The sequence below is a fragment of the Equus przewalskii genome, chromosome 17 (assembly GCF_037783145.1).
Source record: "Equus przewalskii isolate Varuska chromosome 17, EquPr2, whole genome shotgun sequence".
NCBI lineage: Eukaryota > Metazoa > Chordata > Mammalia > Perissodactyla > Equidae > Equus > Equus przewalskii.
In genome coordinates, this window is record NC_091847.1 from 65,773,873 (window position 1) to 65,794,594 (window position 20,722).

General features: G+C 38.9%; 1 protein-coding gene across 12 annotated transcripts in view; it reads left to right on the plus strand.

The window, feature by feature from the left end:
- The window catches only part of ANKAR (ankyrin and armadillo repeat containing), a 65,875-nt gene that overhangs the window by 2,207 nt on the left and 42,946 nt on the right, over positions 1 to 20,722 (plus strand). For all 12 annotated transcript variants that reach the window (XR_011528482.1, XR_011528483.1, XM_008526172.2 and 9 more), the window contains exons 2-8: positions 405 to 1,040; positions 9,441 to 9,878; positions 11,671 to 11,834; positions 12,477 to 12,580; positions 17,405 to 17,585; positions 18,948 to 19,167; positions 20,669 to 20,704. Coding sequence is in view for 10 of the 12 variants with exons in the window: in XM_008526172.2 (XP_008524394.1) it covers positions 440 to 1,040; positions 9,441 to 9,878; positions 11,671 to 11,834; positions 12,477 to 12,580; positions 17,405 to 17,585; positions 18,948 to 19,167; positions 20,669 to 20,704 (1,744 nt within the window). In the remaining 2 variants the exon portion in view is untranslated. The remainder of the gene's footprint in view (positions 1 to 404; positions 1,041 to 9,440; positions 9,879 to 11,670; positions 11,835 to 12,476; positions 12,581 to 17,404; positions 17,586 to 18,947; positions 19,168 to 20,668; positions 20,705 to 20,722) is intronic.

A 20,722-nucleotide genomic window follows, 5' to 3' on the forward strand; every position in this document is an offset into this window, starting at 1 on the left:
CGTGGGCTTGGAGTCCTGGCGTGGACCTACACACCGCTCATCAAGCCATGCTGTGGTGGCATCCCAGGTGCAAAGTGGAGGAAGACTGGCACAGTGGGGACAATCTTCCTCACCACAATTCTGTAACTATATATGATGATGGATGTTAACTAGACTCAGTGTGGTGATCATTTCAAAATATATACAAATTATCGAATCATTATGTTGTACACTTGAAACTAATGTTGTATGTCAATTATGCCTCAATAAAAAAAGTTAAAAAACAAAAAGTTTGAAAAATGTAATGGTTGACCATAAAAGAATTCATCTAATAAAGATGAAGGTACAGATTTATTTCTCGAGAGATCCAGCTTCATTACCATGGCAAATTTTATTGCTTGTCTTTTCTTTTTTTTTCATTGCAGAAACTTCAAAAAGGACACAATAGAATTAATTAGAAATGTTAAGATTGCCCAAGAAAGGATTACTTAGATTTGATCAAGTTCAAGATGAAGAAACCTACTTGGAAAATTTAACAGTGCAGAGAAATGCTTCTGCTTTTTTTGAAAAATATGATCGGAGTGAAGTACAAGAATTGCTCACTACTGTGCTAGTTAGCTGGTTGTCTGCCAAAGAAGATGTCCGCTCTCAGTTTGATGTCCCCTGTGGAATTATGACTCAAATGAATAATGTCGGCTTTTCCACTGCAATCCTGCTGACTCCTGTGGACCCCACCGCCCTCTTAGACTATAGAGAAGTCCATCAGATCATAAGGGAGTTGGCTGTTGGAATTTATTGCTTAAATCAAATTCCTTCAATCAGTTTAGAAGCTAATTATGATCAGAGTTCTTCTTGTCAATTACCTCCAGCTTATTATGATACCAGAATTGGGCAAATTCTGATCAATATTGACTACATGCTGAAAGCACTATGGCATGGAATATACATGCCCAAAGAAAAACGAGCCAGATTCTCTGAACTGTGGCGTACCATCATGGACATCGATCCAGATGGGAAGCCTCAAACAAACAGAGATATTTTTGCAGAGTTTAGTTCAGCAGGTAAGAGAGTTTGACACATTTTATTTTTATTAGAAGCCATTTTTTAAATTTAAAAGTAATTTATCTGGGCTCAGTTTTATGTATTTAGCTGCATTTCTTAAAAGAGACCTTTTAAACGCCTAAGAATCTTTTCAATAAAATTTTAATTTTTTTCAGTGTCACCAAGAATTATATTTTAAGTCAAACATCTTGCCTCTTTCATCTTAATCTCCAGTTTCTGCAAAATGTATCAGATTCAAAATAACCTAATGGAGAGTTTTCAGTTTATATTTTTTGTCTTACAGGGCCTAGCTAGGAAAATCAGTAATAGAGCCAAGAGTAGAATTGGAGTGCAATGAGAAAAATCTCCAAACTTGAAAACAAAATGATTGCCAGATTGGTTAGCCATGCACTTTGCCGTTTTTATAAACCTCAAATGTGACAGATATAAAAATTGAAGTTAAAGATAGACATGCATCAGCAACCCGAGCTTTGGTTTCCTGAATCTTTATTCCTGATTCACCTAACTGTAATTCCTCCCTCCTGAGGGCTACACTTCTCTAAAGCCTGTAAATAAGCAATAGATACCATTAAGTCCTGGTGCATCTCCTTCAGCATATGTAAATTTTTTATTGAAGCTTTTTTAAAAAAGAAATTTCCCATAGTTCCTTGCAGCAGGCCAAGTGGAATGGGGAGTGAAATGGGAAATGTGTGCCCCGGACAGTGTTTCCAACTGCTTTCATTAATAAAATATATCTAATCACTTTCTAAATAGATTTCCAGAGTTTGTGGGCACAGGCTTAAAAATAAGCCTCAATTCTGGTAAAAATATATTGGAATGTCACTTGACTGGAGGAGAGAGCGTGGTGATAGATTTTATATAGATTTTATTGTATCTGAAACTGAAAAAGGATGACAGCTCATCCTTCAGGAATAAAATGTCACCCCAATGGTTCCTTTCTTAGCTATTCTGAGAACAAATCTGTTTATTTGTGTAGTGCATGTAAATTGGCTGCACATTATGGTGTCGATATTCAAAAATATAATATTTTCAATCTTTATTGCACTTATTTTATATGTAATTTTAATACGGCAAGAAGCTTTTGCATAATCTTACTAAAGCAGAAAAGGATTAATATTCTCCCCTAATTAGCCAGATTTCCCTTAGCTAAATAGAGCTAATAGAAGCTTTTAATGTTAAATCAGGTGGAAATGAACCACATTTATCTGAAATGGACATATAATTGAGAAAATTATCTGAAAAAAAACTTTAGTTTGTCAACGTAAATCTGGTTACTAAAGAAAATACCTTGAAAACCAAAGTAGTTGTTTGTTACGTTCTCAATAAAATGTAGAAGTATTATGATCATTTGAATATTTAATGCAGTTAATATGGTAAGTTAGTATCATGGAATTGTTTAATGGTTTTCTTTCCATATTTTTTTCTTCTCTGTCATTGATAGCTAAATCAAAAATTATATACACACATGTACATAATATATGTTTATAAAGAACTCTGGATTGATTTATTCATTTTACAAATATTCATTTAGCTTTTATTTGTTGCTGAGACACAAAAATAAGTCTGATGTTAAGAAAAAGTAAACAGTAATCTTAAGTGTAAGCTCCATGAAAAAAGGGTCCTTACCTGCCTTGTTTATCCTGGTACATTTAGTGTCTAAAACAGTACCTGACACATAGTAGGCATCAACAAATATTTATTAAATTGCATTAAATGAATTGAATTGAATTAATGAGTAATTACATGGAGCAGGGGTGTCACACATCTTGAGAGAGTTTCTACCATTACCAGTGGATCAGGTTGGAGATTAAGTCTAGCATGTGTGTCCCAGAGGAACTTTGTAAACTGAGGGAGCAGCCCTCAGCAAGGGTATCACAGGTAGATAATACTCAAAGTTTTGACTGTCCCCAAGTGTCCAGTAAGGATGGTGTCTAGGTACAATGGCCGCAATTGGGTAGTCCTTCCCCCACCACCGCCTTCAGCACTGCGCACTGTTGAGCACTTCTGAATCTTGGTTAGGACCTGAACCACAAAAGCATCTGTTTGCCAACTATGCCTTTTACTGTTTCTGTGGCTGGACTGCTGTGAAGTTCAAATGCCTGAGAATAAGATTTGCTTGGTGACAGTAACACAACTTGACTCACCTGCTTTGGGTTGGGTTTCTAGATGTGTTATTTCAGGTGGCCTAAGTGTAGCAGCAAGCAGTAGTCTCTTGAAAATGGTACCTCTATGTCTCAAAGAAAGTTTAGATAGCTAATAGCTCTCATTTTCATTCAGGGTAAAGTAATCAACTTCTGTTGAGAGCAGACTCTAAGAGTGGTGAGTTTAAGGTAGAAATTCTTCTCCTCTGGGAGAGAATTATTCAATCTGTGGTGTTGGTGGAATCAGCACTAATACCATCTGGCTAGGTCCAGAGTTATATAGGATTGGAGGGTCCCTGGCTTCTAAAACAGTACGGCTGAAACTGGAACCTCATAAATCCTCTCTTGTTCAGGACTTTGGGGGTGATTAGGGTGAAGAAATGCAGAATATTGCCATTAATATCTGGTGAATTCTACTAATGACTGGTCTGGTAGTTCCCTCTTAAATGCCACTGACACTTTGGCATCATGTAGATGCATTTCTTGAAGAGAACATGGCATGGTCAAAGTCTTAAAGCATTCACCCAGAAATGCTATTATTGCTGTTAGTTTAGGACTTCCAAGGCTAGCTCAGGTCATGTAGATAAAATGTAGCTAAATTAAGATGTCCTTTTAATGGTTGATAACCCTTCTATCCTGGAAGTTGTCCAGTAATCCATTTGCTTATCACTAGTAGATGGCAGGGAACATTGTACAAGCCAGGTGATGTCCTCATGTACTTGAATTGGCCAGGATGTCTCTGGAAAACTAAGTCTTGTGGTTTGCCCTTCCTGATCAGGATGATGGCAGGAGCTTTGTGAAGATCTGATCTCCGTGGAGGTTAAGGATCAGCAGGAATGGATAGTGGTTTCCAACAATGTTAGAGCCTTGACAATCCCGACAAAAATTGGGTTTGCTTTTCTTCCTTTTTACAAAGATTACTTGGGACTCTCATTGGAGAGGAGGTGGGACAATGAACCATGATTCCAATCTGGCATGTGTCAAGCAAGGCCAGAGGTGACAGATTTGACTGGCAAAGAAACAAAGAGGTTTTTTTAGATTCAGATATCTAGGTGGAAATTTCCATTGTAGAAGTCAAATTCTGGAGAGTGATCAGGGTTAGAGGTACACATTGAGGAGCCTTTCACATATTAAGGCCACAAGATCCTTTGGATCATCCAGTGAGAGCATCAATAAGAACAAGAGACATGCCATGGCAGGGGGAGCACGTGTCCTGTTGTATAACTAAGGATAGAGGGCTTCTGCTTAGTTGATGACAAACTCACTTACATCAAGCAACTTCATGACCCACCATCTGGTCTATTGGTCCAAGCTGTCCATCATATCTGAGGCCATCCTCCATAAGAATTCCCTCACAGTGGTGCTCCTGGTTGAGGGGATCAGAGATGCATAGGAACATTCTAATCAAGATGTAGGTGGATGGGGCCGGCCAAGTGACACAGCAGTTAAGTTCGCACGTTCCACTTTGGCGGCCTGGGGCTCACCGGTTTGGATCCCGGGTGCAGACATGGCACCGCTTGGCAAGCCATGCTGTGGTAGGCATCCCACATATAAAAAGTAGAGGAAGATGGGCGTGGATGTTAGCTCAGGGCCAGTCTGCCTCAGCAAAAAGAGGAGGATTGGCAACAGTTAGCTCAGGGCTAATCTTCCAAAAAAAAAAAAAAAAGATGTAGGGGGAACGGGGGAGCACCCAGAAACTAGTGCTGTCTTCTTTCCATTGCCTACATTTTCAGGGTGATGTTTAAAATATTTAACCACCAGTGCAGCGTGGCAACAGAACAGACATCAGCCATAATGCTGAAACAGGGTCTCAGAGACCTCCTGCTTGTTATCTGTACCCTTTGCTGGATCATGGAGCTTTCTAGGCTATCCCAGGGTGGGGAGGCATTCAAAGAGCTCTGGGCTATAGCAGTTCAATTTACCAAACAATGTGGAAGCCTTCAATATTTTAACAACCAGTGTGGCCATGTTGATACATATCAGATAAATATCAATCCTGGACATTTCTACTTAATTCTCCTTTCCTGGTTGGGAACCCATGTCTTGACTTTTGTGATTCAACCTCTAAAATATCTCAAAATCATCTGTTTTGGTTTGTCTCCACTGCAACACTGATACAGAACACTCTTTTCTCTAGCCTTACCCACTGCACCTGCCTTCTTACTGCTCTCTTTGCCTCACATCCTTTCACTGTATGTTAATGAAGCTGGAAATCTTTCCAAATCCACTCACTATACCACCATGTGCCTTGAGACAAGTGTTGTGTGTGTTTACACCAAAGCACTTTGTGATATTGGCTGCTGGGCCATCAAAGATGAGCATCATACCAGGAGCAGAGACTTTCTTCTCCCTCCACTGCACTTTGGGAGTCTGCTGAAGAACCAGCAGCATCAGCATGCTTCAGGCACTGTAACAGTGGTATAGTGCAAACACTGGTAAATGACCAAGCAGCACACACACTAGACCTGTTAGAGCAGGAAACTCCAACAGAGGGAAAACTCACAGAGGTAGCAGCAGCAATAGGTACAGGTTCCCCATCATGCAACACACCTGGAGCATCACTGTGAAATTTTGCAAGGCCAAGCGCCAGACCCGGCGAAAGGGACTCAGGCCATGGAGCTTTTATGCTACATGATTAAGGAAACGCCAGGTCCAAGACGAGGATGCAAGAGCAGTGTGTGTTATCCTAGGCTACCTCCCAAATTAGAGCCTGAACTGAGGACTTAAGTCAGGGTAGTTTATGGGAAATGACTCCAAGGAACAGGAGTGAGGGACAGGAAAAGTGAATGGACCAGGAGGGAACATCAATCCAGGGATGTACTGTTGAGCTTTCACCAGCTGGCCAATTGGGGTCCGTTTTGCTTGGATTCTCTGAGGAGTCACATACAATAGACTTCAGAATTGTCAGCCAGAGGGATGGAAGAGGGGAGCCTGTAGCCAATGCCTCCTCTCCTCCGCTGTTCAAAGGTTGCATGGAGGTGAACTCCCTGGCACTTCAAGATTTGTTCGTGTATCAGAATGACTGGATGGGTTGCATCAGGAGTCCAACACAGCAGCGGCAGAGAAGCCCCAGGGGAAAATAAGGGCCATGTGGTGCATGAGAGGCAAGGTGCAGTCAGGTTATATCTGTGTGGAGCTGGCTGATTCATCAACAGCTAGAGTAAAAAATACAGTCTAAGAAGAAGTGAGGTAGGGAACAAAAGGTGTCTGATATACAGTGTGACTCTTGGAAACCTGGCTCCAGCTCTGTCCTCCCAGCTTAGTCCTTGTAGTTGCAGCTGTATGATGGCAGGCTAGCAGCGAGAGTCGCTATTTAATTATTCGTGTTTGGGGAAACAGCACTTCCTCTCTTGGCAGAACTGGGAGACTGGATTTAAGTCTTGCAACTGACCATGTGATGGCCTTAAACACTGCTCCAGTGGATTTCCAAGGAACTTTGCAGGGGGCCAGCTCTTTTTCCGGGAGTGCCGACTACTGGGAATCAGTCTGGCCAAATTAAACTTTACCTTGCTGATAACTTTGCACTGTACAAAGCCAAAAGCAAACACAACTCTTCAAAAACAGTAGCAAAGGCAGTAGAGAACAGAGCGCACTAAAAATCTGTTCATATCCAGTTTTCTGAGAGGAGATTTTAATTAGGGCAAGTCCTTTGATGTAAGTAATTCCTGGGTTCTTGGATTTATTGCATGAAGTTTGGGGGATGAGAGAAAGAAGAAAAAGATATTTTTGTGGTAGGAAAATGGGGAAGGGGAACTTTTAGTTTAAATCCTAGAGAAAGATATGACCTTATTTAATACCACAAGCTGGTAAAGTGAAATGTTTATTTTTTATGCCCCTGTCCTTTACCTGAAATGCCCTTCTCCCTGCCATTCACCCACTCTTTCACATTCTTCCCCAGGTTATTGATAGTCATTTTCTGAGACTTGATTCAAAGACAGCCTCCTCTATTTTGTGCACACTATACCATTTTGTATTGAAATTATTGCCTTCACCTCTGTCTTCCTTATTAGACCCTAAGCTTCTCCTGGAAAGCACAGTAAAGTGTGTCTTTTTTATCTTTAAATTCTCAGCACCTTTTACGGAGCTTGGTACACAGTAAACTTTCAATACATGTACAAATTAAATTGTTAATAACAGATAGAATGTAAGAGAAAAGGAATTGTGGGAGACTCTGGTTTCTAGTTTTTGAGGAACTGATAGATAAATAGCACCATTAACTGTGATAGGGAATGAAAGAAAGTGGATTTTGGGGAGAGGAAAGATGAATTTAGTTTGGAAGTGCTTCTGTGACATTCAGGTAAAGATATTTATTAGGCATGGAGAAAGAATCTGGAGTTCAGGAGCAAAAGCAGGGCAGGAGATAAGACTAAAAGAAATTAGCATAGAGGTGAAAACAATGGAATCTTGTGTTCCCTTCCCTCACCTTTCAAATTTAGTTATATCCAATTTTTGCTTAAATCTTTCCTCGTTTTTTACTTTATTATGACTTTGTACATCTTCCTAGCTGATTAGCATAAAGTGCTATGATCACACTTCCTTTCTTTAATAACTTTTTATTTCTCGTCACATGAAAAATTGTGTCATTTTTAAAATTAACTTCGTTTTCCATCACTAACTCGGCCCCAAACTTTTGAACAGAAATACCGACCTCCTGTCAGTAAAGTGAACTCTCACAAACGTGTCTCTGGACACCTTCATCCTCCTGCTTCTGTCCGAACCCGCTGATTCTTCTCTAGGCACTTTCCTCTACTGCTCTCCAAATTCCATTCTCCCATTCTCTGCCCTCCCTCCTGCTCTCCCTTCCCCGGCTCCTTCTCCCTCCCTCTTCACTCCATTCTGTCTCTCCTCTGAGAGGCTTTCCCCACCTGCCTCCGATCCTTGCTGTTTGTTCTCCTGTAGCAGTGAGGCAGGAGCAGGGCTTGCTGACTAGCACGCCCTCACTGCAGGGTGATCAGGAAGAAACCTTACCTTTTCCGTCAGGAGCCCCTCCCCACACACTATATCTGTAGGTCTTTTCTCTTAGACTGGTCTGTTTCCTCCAGTCTCCTGCCTGGAGGGAGGGCGAAGACTGTGGGACCAGAGGAGGAGAAGGGGCTGTGTGTCTCCCCATTCAGGACACAGACTCTCACTTAACCTGGTCGTCAGCACACGGGTTCACAGCCCTTTTAGTGAGGAAGGGAAGGAGCTGTACTATCTGGGAATCTCCTTAATCAGGACTTTGAACCAATCCTTTTTTTTTTTTTTTGAATTCCAACACTGTGACTTGTTCTTCAGAGGTTCCAATTTCTAAGCCTTTCTGCTATTCTTTGGTGAGAATTGACTTGCTGCCCATTGGTTCCCACCCACCCAAGCCAGAAAGTTTTAGAGGTATCAACAATGCTATGGCTTATATTTAGATTTTTTTAAGTCAGAAGCACTCTAATTTCTTTATATTCTTGATAATTTAACTGGCTCTTTTGCAAAAGGGAGATGAATCATAGCGGCCATTTAAAAAATCCAAGAGTATGCTGGCTTTTTAAAAGAAGTAGATTTGAGGAAGAATAGAAGGGGCACGTTGATGGATTATTTACACTTTAAGGCACCTATGTTACAAACAAACTCCACGTTCTCCACAAAGTCATATTTTATGATTCCAAGCAGTTTTCTCAAGTCTAGATTAAGGGTAACGTTGTAGATGTAACTATCTTTAGAAACACAATTTGACAACAAGAAAGTCCTTAATTTCGTCATAAATGGGAAGAAAATGTAACAGGAAATCTGTCATTTGTAATAGAGTAAAATTGTTTTGTTTCTTATGATTTCGTCATGCTTAGTGAGCAAGTAATTTCCTTGTTTATTGTATATGTTTAACTTCTATTATCAGCAAAAAGAAGAAATGTATAATACAGGGACTGAAAAAGCAAATTATGCTTTTAACTCAAGAAAGAAGCTGATTCTTTGCTTAAAGGAAGATCATATTTTCTTCTTCTTCCATATTTTGCTTGATTAAAGATGCGACATGTGGAATTGTGTTTTTTTCCTCCAAAGAAGGGAAATTTGTTTTCTTTTAATTCCACAAGCTTGCATGTTTCTTTACCCTGCTTTGTTACCACGCATCCATCTGCTTTTCATCTTTAACAATTATATTGCTGTCTCATTATTCCTTTGCTGTCATGTTAGTAGGAATTCAAGATGAAACTCTGTGTTCAATCTGCTATATTTACGTAGAAGCCAAATATGAAGTTTTCACTAGCTAAAATTTTTCTTTTTTATGTGAAGGTCTGATTGATATTACAAAGGATCCAGACTTTAATGGAATCTATGATGAAGACATGAATGCAGATCCGACATATAATCCCAATAGCCCTGAAGAAAAAGCTATATTTATGAAATATGCTGAAAATATTTTGCTAAAGTTGACATTCAGTACCACACAAGTTCAACAATGTGAAAATGTTTTTATATTTGAAACAGCCTATTGGCTTACGAATGCTATAAAATATAATCAGGATTATCTTGATATTTGTACCTACCAGAGACTACAGCAGAGATTATATCTTCAAAAAAAGGTTATTCAAAAACACTTTGAAAAGAACAAAGAAATCAGAAGAGGGCTAGGATACCTAAAGTTAATATGTTTTCTGACTCCATTTCTACTAAGTTTAAAAAAGAAGATGAAAGTCCCATATTTAACTAGTCTGCTTCAGCCTTTTTCAGGTAAGAGTATCACCAAAATTCAAATTTAAAATATAGATATATGGGGCCGGCTCCGTGGCCCGAGTGGGTAAGTTCGCGCGCTCCGTCCGCTGTGACGGCCCAGGGTTCAGATCCTGGACGTGGCCATGGCACCGCTCGTCAGGCCACATTGAGGCGGCGTCCCACATCCCACAACTAGAAGGACCTGCAGCTAAGATATACAACTGTGTACAGGGGGGGTTTGGGGAGACAAAGCAGAAAAAAAAAAAAAAGATTGGCAACAGTTGTTAGCCCAGGTGCCAATCTTAAAAAAAATAAAATAAAATATATATTAAATTTACACTTAAATTCAATTTTGTTTCTAGTATGCAGGTCTAACCATGTAACCTAGCTGTAGCCTGTTAGAAGGAAACAAACAAAATTTAATGTCTCCAAAGTAATTAAAAATACTTGGTATATGTACATAGTACTTGGTATATATTTATACCAATTATAAGGGCTGTTGAAAGACTTAAAATGAGTTCTGAGAAAATGAGAAATAGTCCATGTTGCTGGTGGGACAACATTGTGAATATATCATATCTCATCCAAATTACTCTTTAAATTCAATGCACTTCTACTCAAAACCTCTATCGTGTTTTTCATGAAAGTTTATAAATTGATTCTGAAATTAATATGAAGCACTAAAGGATCATATATGCTCTTACATTTCTGAAAAAGAGATGGAAACATATTTTAAAACTTTAGTAATGTATTGGCACTGTAATAAACAAATAGACTCATGTAAGTGAACAGAGAGCTGAAAGAGGACCATGTTTATATGGAATTTGGCACGAATGTAGTGCAAACTATTCCTTCCACTCAGATTAGCAAGCAATTTATATATTTTCTTTGGTGCCCAATGTAGGTTTATTATAGTGGGCTTTCTATTCAGATGGCAATTTTCAGTAGAAGTTTTGCAAATCATTTAAGTAAATTTTGTATCATGAGAATACAGATGGTGAAGATTATCATCCATGTCTGTGAATTATTTAAGACTGGACTCACGACCATGCTTGTCCCACGTGCAGGTTGGGGGACAGCAGGTGTATGGAACTACCAGGGCCTTGCTTAAAAAGCACGTTAGGTATATGTGTAATGTTTTGTTACCTAAATTATTGAAGCAACTATGACTAAATGTTAATAGTTAATTCCAGATGGTGAGATTAGGGAGTTACATTATTCTTTGTAATTTTCTATACCTTTTATATTTCTCAAAATACAGTATATACTTTATATTGCTGAAACCACATTCTGCTAACAAGTCAAAATAATTGAACAAACCTAATCCTTACTGAGATTTTAGAAAATTAATTTTTTTAAATGTTATATGTGTGGTTTCATTACTTTTCAGAAAAATGGGCTGGTTATTTTTGTCATGTGAGAGATACCCCCCTATTTCTTTTTAATATCTCTTTTTACCTAAACTAGCCCAGGTAAGTTTTTGTTTATTTAACCAAGGATTCTTTAAGGCACAGTGTGTCAAATCTCTTCTGATAATCGAAGGTAAGATATTAATCTTGAGCTCACACATAAAAATCGGTAAGTAGCATGATGGTTTGACTATTTTGAAATGCTTGTACAATGAAACCTCAGAAAATGCTCAAAGCATTTTCTAATAGCATAAATAATTTTATAGACTGAAATTGCCCAGATTTTCATTTCGTGTGGATTTTTCCACTTTGTTTACGTGAGTGAGAATCTAGATCTCCAAAATATGATTGTTATGTGCTTTTTCCACTTTTTAAATAAAAGTTTGTTTTCATTTTTGGAGATGACAAGGTCAAGACAGAGCGAGAATTGCCTCCATTCATTTATGGACGAGATTTTAAATGCCAGAATTTTCACTACAAAGAGAATCAGTATTTTCATGTTCATGGAGGAATTGAATTTGATATCAGCACCCCTTCAATTGAGAATGCTTTGGAAGATTTTCAGGTTTAAATTATTGTTGTTCCTGGAATGTTTTGTCGTTTCACAACTCTTTTATCCTACTCTCCATCCAGAAAGAGTCTCTGGTGGTACAGGCACTTGGCAGCTCTCCAAATGATTATCTTCCCAACTCACTAATTTTTCCATACATTCTGTGACATACATGAATTAAGTCTAACTATTTCTAAGGTACTATGTTAGATGTCAAAGACAAAATGATAAATAAGCTAGATACAACTATCATCCTTGCAGAGTTTACAGACCTCTAATGGACCATATTTGCCCTAGAATAGTTAACCAAAGAGTTCAGTAGAAATCCCTGAATATTTCACTACATGTTCTTCCATTTCCTCAAAGATTAGTATCAGAACAGAGATCCTCCAGAGTTTGGGAACAATAATTCTTCATCTGGAGTTTAGTATAAACATTATACATTTCAATTGTCATATTGTCTATATTGTATCTTTCCTTTTGTGTTTTTTCCTCACTCCCAAATTAGGAATTGGATACACACAGTCATTATTAGGGTCTTGTGGGATTTTATGTTAAAAATTTGTCACTTACATGTTTAAAATTTTATCTAAAAGAAGTCATAATTGTTTAGATTTGTTTAAAGATATGTTTTTAGTAACATAACTCATATTTTAGAACAATTTAGAAAAAATACGGGATTGTGCTGCTAATACATTTGCAGAAGATTCAGGATACAAAGAATATTACTCAATACCAGTCATGGAATTTAACGGAAAAAGGTAAGGAACTTTCCATAATTATTCACAGTAACTGGAACTTGTTGAAAGTTAGCAGAAAACAAGGAAAGTGTTGAAATGCAAAGGTCTACTTAAAACCTCTGTATGGAGATCCTAGAACAATAATATCCGCCATGAATGACGTACAGACTCAACAAACTAAGTTATATATATATATTATATATATACTATAAGTAAATATATATACTATAAACATAACTGTTATGTTTATTACTTTATAAGGTTTGATACATTCTGTATAAAATTATAGTGATATAATTAGCTCTTACAATTAACACAGTGGTTAAATGGGGTTGGAGGTAAGGATCAAATCCTACGGGCCCACTGAAAGCAGTGGACTCAGCACATACCCCTTCATTTCCATAAGGAATATGATTTAAAATCCTCTTCCTCTGCTGGGTCTTGTTATACCTGTCATCTTTTGAGCAATGTGTTTCTCTCAGTATTGCTAGGGTCCTTCATGTATGGTGTTCTTGGATTTTCATATCTTGGACACTGAAGTTTGGAAATATGGGAAATAGAGCTCAGAGGAGACATTTGGGTTGGCGGTAGAGACTTGAGATTTAAAAGCATATAAGAGAGGTTTTTGTTTTGTTTTTCTTAAAGGCATGTAAGTATTTGAGAGAATAGGGCCAAGTCTAGAACTCTGAAGAAGAGCAGCTTTTAAATGGGGTAGGGAGAAGCAGAGGAGAGAGCAAAGGAGAGTGAGAGGAATGATATAGGCAGAGGAGGACCAAGAAAGTATGCTAATATAGAAGCCAAATGGGGAGAATTTGAAAAATATGGAACTAATCAAAAGCACCAAATTCAATAGAGAAAAAGGCCAAATCAATTTGATACTGAAGAGAGCCCTCTAAATTTGGCAGTGACTTGGTAAGAGAATTTTAGTTGTGGCTGTACAAGGCTGTATGTATTGAGTTGAAGGGTAAAGTTGAGGAGAGTCCGTGGGATGTAAAGAAGTAAAGACACAGATTGCAAATTTCTTTCAAGATGCATAGCAGTGAGGGAAATAAGAGAAATAAGGCAGAGGGAGAAGCAAGATAAATAATGAAAGGTGGATCTTTCCATTGACTAGTGCCTGAATGCACACGTGGTACTAGAGCTGAAGTCAAAGACCGTGTGGCTAACGACCTCCATGATATTGAAGACAATTAAGCAGCAGATCTCATGCCTCTGGAATGGACAGTTGGCGTGCATCTCCCTGGAAGAAGAATCTCTCGCTCAGGGACCCAACACTATTGACATACCCCATGTACAGTCCTTCCCAAGCTTAATAGTGTCCTGGAGCCACCTCTGAATAAAGCTTTATTCTTCCAGGTTCTAATGTCTGGCTGGACACTAATGATCCTGGGAATGGAGGGAGGCAGCTGGGATGAACGCTGTTGGTGAGAGGTTGTTGTGAGTGAAGGAATATTGTTGGCATAAGCACACCGCCGTGGCACTGTAAGGGATCCAGTCATGTTGTTGCAATAGGATGTTACAGTGGAATCGTTTCTCTAGTTTCTGATTAATGCACAGCATTTGGTCATCGGTGTTGGTGAACTGTAGACAGATGGACTTGAATTTGCAGGCTTTCAAAACCAGCATAAGCTTGTTTCCCAAACCCAGCCAGCATACAATAACAGTAAAAATCTCAAGTGGAGTAATAATCAGTATTTTCCTGGCTCCTGTACCAATTACTAGAGAACATTCGGTTCCCTGTAAAATCCACCCCCACACAATTATTCCTAGGAATCTCATATGCCCATAGATCAGCTCTCCGAGGTAATATGAGACATCTTCAGTTTCCTCCTTTCATGCCTGAGCTCCCTGTAATGATCCACCACTGGGCCCCTAGAGCCCAATAGACACCATGAAGGCAACTCAATACTAATGCCATTGTTGTCTCTGGCACTGCTGCTCCTGGTTGTGGAGCTGGTGTCGCCTTGGGGCTGGCTCCTCCTGATCCCTGCTAAACAGCATGCATCAACTGTGACACATGTTGGAGCCAATCCAATGAAATAGGGAGAATTTCTTTCCTTACTTATTTTATTGGTTTCAAGGAAGTGCTAATAATGAACCCCTAATAATTTCGTGCAAAAACATCTCTTTCAGTCATTTTGCTTTCAGTTGTTCCTTTCTGTAGCATAGGGATCATTCTATGTTGGTGCTGGACCAGAGAATAATCTGAATGATGGAAAAACATGCCATCTCAAAATCTCTCTCTTCTTTGATTTTAGGGGCATTTTATTGTACCAACTACGTGTATCTTGATGTTCTCTTTCCTCAGAGTGATTTATTTCCTAGGAGACTCTTGGTTCCTTATGAAAATAGGACCAGTTCCACTGGCTCTCCAGGCATACCCAGAAACATCTAAACCCTAGATTCATTTTTGGCTCAGGTTGGGTTCTCCCACTATTTCAGAATCAAAAAATAGGGGCCACAGTTCAGATACCCAGGATTTGGCTGTCCATAAAGGCAGAAGAACTCATGAATTATTAAGATGACAATGATTGAAGAAAATAGATGACTAAAATGTCCTATTTGGGGGAGAGCATACCAGCATCATGATACTGTTGTAGACGTTAGGAGGCAGGTCAGAATAACTTAATGTGACAGTGGCGTGTCAGGGAAGTGTGGTATTAGAAGCTTCTCACCACGGTCCCTAAGCTGGGTGCAGAATCCCAGGCAGAAGAATATGGAGGGAGTTATTTTAAAAGCGAGGCCCCCTTAAAGTCCCTTCACTACACTTAAGGTTTGAGTAATAACAGTGGTATGTCTCTGTGCTGTACTTGGATGAGGGCTCCCTCACAGTGCCGCCATCTGGGCTTTCTGGGCTTCCAATAATCATCTCTGCGTGGGCCAGTGTTGGCCTAATGTGCAGTCTGTGTATCCAACCTTAGGGGTCACAGAATCCTGTGGTCAGAGACTTTCTCAGGGTACAGCGACTTTTACCACCTCCTTCTTCAGTTTCTAGGGTAGGACAGCACCCTGCTGGTTCTGGATGTTTGATGTACTGGATGACTAAACTGAATTTCCAGCCCACCTTCCCTTAGTATTTGGTGAATTTATAAGTCTGTTTCATTGCTTAAGCAGTGATCCAAGAGTACATCACGGAGGACCAGGGCCCCAAAGGTAGGTAGTAGCTCCTGTTCTCGTGGCCATTTAACACAGCCAGGGCCAGTTCCCTGAAGAAGTACGTGAAAAGACAGAGGTTGCTGGTGTTGAGATTCTGTTGGAGCAGGATGATACAGAGCCGAGCCAAAGATCAGAGGACATTCTCAGTGTGATGCTCGTGGAGGGAGTCTTGTGGGACTTGGAGTGTCTGTTTGTGGTGGCCACTCTTATCAGTGTACATAATACTAACGGAAGGTGAGCTATATTCTTCTGGAAATTCAGTTTCGTTATCCAATACACATCAAACATTCACGTCTGACCTATACAGCTCCTTAAGGCCCTAGAGCCTATAAACACTGATTTAAAGCCTTCAAATCTGAGTAGGATTCAGAATACCTGCCCCTTGGTTTTGGAAGCTAGTATCTAGTAAGGTAGGTAAGTCTGCATTGAGGAAGGTGGCACCTCCAACAAGTCAGGACCTGTGGATAAAGTGACCACCACCTGGCCTGGCACTATACCTGCGAGATACAGGTGAATACAACCTTTAGATTATATTCTGGTGGTCCAGTTTCCTTTTGGGAGGAGGGGATGGTAGATAGGAAGAACGACAGCCTCAAATAAATGTGAACAGGTCCTCAAACTTGCCTCTATCCGTGTAGAGGTCTACTGTATTCAGGAAACGGGTTGAAATAAAGGTCAAGGAAAGGGAGTGTTAGCCTCTGACCAGTTCATAACAGAATGTTTCCTTAAGACCTTCCTTTAACTGACCCGTGGGGCTCAGTGATTCCCCCTCAGCTTCTGGGCAAGGAATTTCCTTAGCACAGAGAGACTCCAATTCGCTTCCCTGGACATTAGTATGATGGAAGAAACTCCTCAGCACCCGAAGGAGAACGGATAGTCCCTGAGTAGCAGAATGAGGAGCCATAGGAGGGGGTGGCCACTGTCAAGAATACTGTATTTACAACAATCAACAGTTGCATTTAGAGCGGAAACCCAGGTAACATTAAGAGGCCTCCCACCGGCAGAGGTCGAGTCAGCTGCTGAGGCACTTACTGCCAAAATCTGGGGATGGGAATGTACCTCATGGGCAGAAGTGGAGGAAGGCATCGTTTTCTTTTACCTGTGATGATAAGCAACCCCGGGGAACAGAGTCCCTCAAAATTTTGTCATTTTTCCATTCCAGTGTGATAGGGATGGAGGCCGTTGCCTACCTGTGTCTCAGGGACCTGGGGGTGGGGGTTCCTCTAGTCTACTGCAGCAGTTAGTAAAAGTCAAGGAACATTACCCAAAGCATCATTCCAGGTCAGACTCAAGGTAAACTCTTGAGCAAGCAAATGTAGACATAACTAAATAAAAAGTGTTAATACATAAATTTATAAGAAGAGATTAAGCAGATGGTTAGAAGGTAAACCCAGAATCCTTCAGCCAGAGTTGGAATTTCCGGTCACTTTTAGACAGTGCCTCTTGTCACTGGCATGGGAAAGGCAGAGTCAATTAGAAGGACCAACATGGAGAAGACATTTGTTATACAATAACTCAATTAATAACAGTTGATAACCATGTTATTAAAATATTTACAGTCAACTTCAATTGAAACTACACTTTGTATTTAATTGTTATAGAAAAATAAAGTTTTGCCAGCATAGGAAAAGAAAGTAGCAAATCACTTCAAAGTCAGAAAAACTTATCTTTTTTCTTAATTTTTTATAGCTATTATGTGATTTATTTTGAATTGGAAACTTTCTATCAGCAACTATATAAGACACAGTGGTGGGGAGCCATAAATGAAATAGTCAACAATCTGAGGCTGAAAAGACTTCCTCTGACAGATGCTCAATTACACGAACAATTCAAGAAAAAATTTGGTTTCAAAAAATCTATGAAATGCAAGGTATTTCAGTGGTTACCACATAATGTAGTGTAAGGAATTATATATTGTAATAAATATATGTCTAAAACAAATTTTTATCTTAGGGATAAACAATAGGTTAAAGTCTTCACTATGAAATGAAAATTCCATATTTTGGTGGCTGAAAAGCTGTACGCTTCTGGATTAGAAATTTCTGGCAGAGTTACAAAACGAGCTGTTAATGAACTGGATTGTGATTAATCTTAATAATGGCTAATATTTATTGAATGCTTGTTTTGTACGCCGGGCTCTATTATAAGTCCTTTCAACCGAGTTTTCCAAGGCACTCGGTACTATTGTCATTCCTATTTTACACGTGAGAAATTTGAGGTACGCTGAGGTAAGGATCTTTCCCAAATCACAGAGCTGGTAAACAGCAGAGCCAGGTTTCAGTCCTGGGAACTAAACGTAAGGAGCACACTGGCATCCTGAGTCAGACTCCACATGGCTTCAAGGAGCCCTGACTTCCGGGTTCTGGAACCGATAAATTAAGTGGTGAGCTCACCACTTTCAAAGGGTACGCTGGTATCTACTTACCATTTACTTGTTTTAATTCCATAAATTTTAAAGTTTAATAACCTGTTAATTGAATTTTAAACTATTAAGTAGTCAGAATGTCTCAAAGAAAACGTAACATTTTTGCCTCTCCATTTTGAGACCTAGAGCAAAGGAGACAAACTGTATTCCTATAGTTATATATTTCGAGTTTCCAAACTTCTAAATGAGATTATTGTTAAATGAGAAAAGGAACCAGTGATATCCGGTTGCTTTTTTTTTTTTTTTTTAAATATTGGCTCTGAGCTAACAACTGTTGTCAATCTTTTTTTTTCTTTTTCTTCCCAAAGCCCCACAGTACATAGGTGTGTATTCTAGTTGTAGGTCCTAGTTATGCTGTGTGGGACGCCGCCTCAGCATGGCCTGATGAGCGGTGCCATGTCCCTGCCCAGGATCCAAACCGGCGAAACCCCGGGCCGCTGAAGCGGAGCGCCCGAAATTAACCACTTGGCCACAGGGCCAGCCTCTCCATTTGCTTTTAAAGTACTTCAGAAATATATTTGTCTACCCTGTTTTGTCTTCAAAGAAGGATCTACAGCTCCTCCTAAAAAAAGAAGAAAAAAAAACTTCCCAAAAATATTTTTTAAAGTTCTCAATGTTTCTATATAGCTCTAACAAACTTAATCATTGCCCAGTGAGACACTTTCCTCATGGATTTTGTGAAAATTCTACTGTAATTGAGCACCAATCATGTCATTGTATTAATATATTTCGTTGTCCTTTTTTCCCCTTAAACCAAATTTTGGCGAATTTTGAAAAGACTAATTCTAGGCTTCTTAATAATTTTAGAGCATCCCATTTGGTATGAAGTCTGCTGTTGAAAGAGGATTATCTGCTGTTTTCCATACATTTAGCCGTAAAACCTCCAGCTCAACGATCAATGTCTCAGATGAGGCAGGTTATGCTATTTTCCATCATGCCGCTTTACATAACAGAGTTCCGATTATCTGCCAACTGTGCAAAGCCAACTTCAACGTCAACCAGAGACGCTTTATTATGTATAGCCAAGGTACCATAAAGTCTTTAAGTCTAAAATGTTTTCCTTTTACTTACCCCTTCCTATTCAGCATTAACAATGCATGCTGATTTTAGAGCAAGGTTAAAATTTGGTATTGGTACCTAGAGCAAAGGTGAAGTTTTTGTTTCATTTATCTCAGAGGAGCTCCTTTTAGTTTACTACGAATCCCCTATTGCTCCCTTATATAGTGTTATTTATTTGTTTATTGCGTCTCCTTCAGTTGAATATATGCTCCATAAAGGGCAAGGATGTGGTTGAATTTACCATGGTATCCTCATGTCCAGAGGAAAGCCTGGCATTAATGGGTGCTCAGGAGTAGATATTGAGTAAATTCATGGATGACAAATGCAGAATAGCATTTGATAATGACTGGCATAATTAATATACAGTGATGTACTGTAGAAATTCAGAGAAAAGATCAATAAAGATCCCAGCAGAACATCCATTTCTTATCCCAGGGTTCTCAACCAGGGAATAGTTTCTTCATACTACATAAACATATTTAATAACAAAAAATTTATCTATAATAATAATTTTATGATTAATAACCCCTTAATTTGTTAATCTAGTTTAAACTTTAAAAGGCATTTTATCAAATTATTAGGTATACATACATATTTACATATTCATTGGAATAAATGTAACTAGTATGAAAATAATAAAGTTGAAGATGAAAGTGGAGAGGCTCCATAACTGAAGAGAGAAGTAGAGAGAGAGTATCAGGAATGGCTGATGCACCAATATTGGCAATGAGAAATGCGATTTTATGTTTTACTAGGTCAGCTATCTTAATAAGCTGTGCTAAATTTGCACACACCAAAACAAAATGTTCTGCTTTAATCCTATTCACTACTAATAAATTCTGTACGCTATCAGTATGATTAAAATGTTTTGATATTAAGATGTTTCTATCAACTCAATTGAATATTCAATACAGAATGAACCTAGTTAAAATAGAGCACAAATTCAGTCAAATTTAAATGCAATGGGTAAACTGTTTTGTAAGATGTGTTATATTTCAAACCTTTTTGGTGTGAAAAAAAATCTTTGGTAAATTAAAGTTTCTCATTCCTACTGTGACAACTTGGATTTCCATTTGCTGAGAATTGGGTAGATTTTGAAGTATGGAAAAAGTACAACTCTACTGGCAATGTCTATGTGTCATTACTTAACTGACACAAAAATCACAGCCCCAGTGTGAGTTTTGACCAGCCACTTGAGAGGCAGCGTTTCCAGGTCGGCTCAGACACAGGGTCAGGTGCACCATGCCCAGGTGGCTTGACTGAAAGTTGCACTCAATCCTATTTGATGTAATCCCGCCGTCTGTATCTAAATATAGTCCTGTGGTTCCTATTCATGAGTCTATTTTGATTAATTTAGGAAACTGGATTATTATATTATTAATAAAAATTATTTATAGACATAATTAAAATAAATACAATTATTGTTATATTAATAATCATACTTCTGTGTGTATTCTCTTTTAAAACAGAGTCATCCAAAATGGACGTGAAAAAAGAAAGAAATGGTAAGATATAAATAAAAT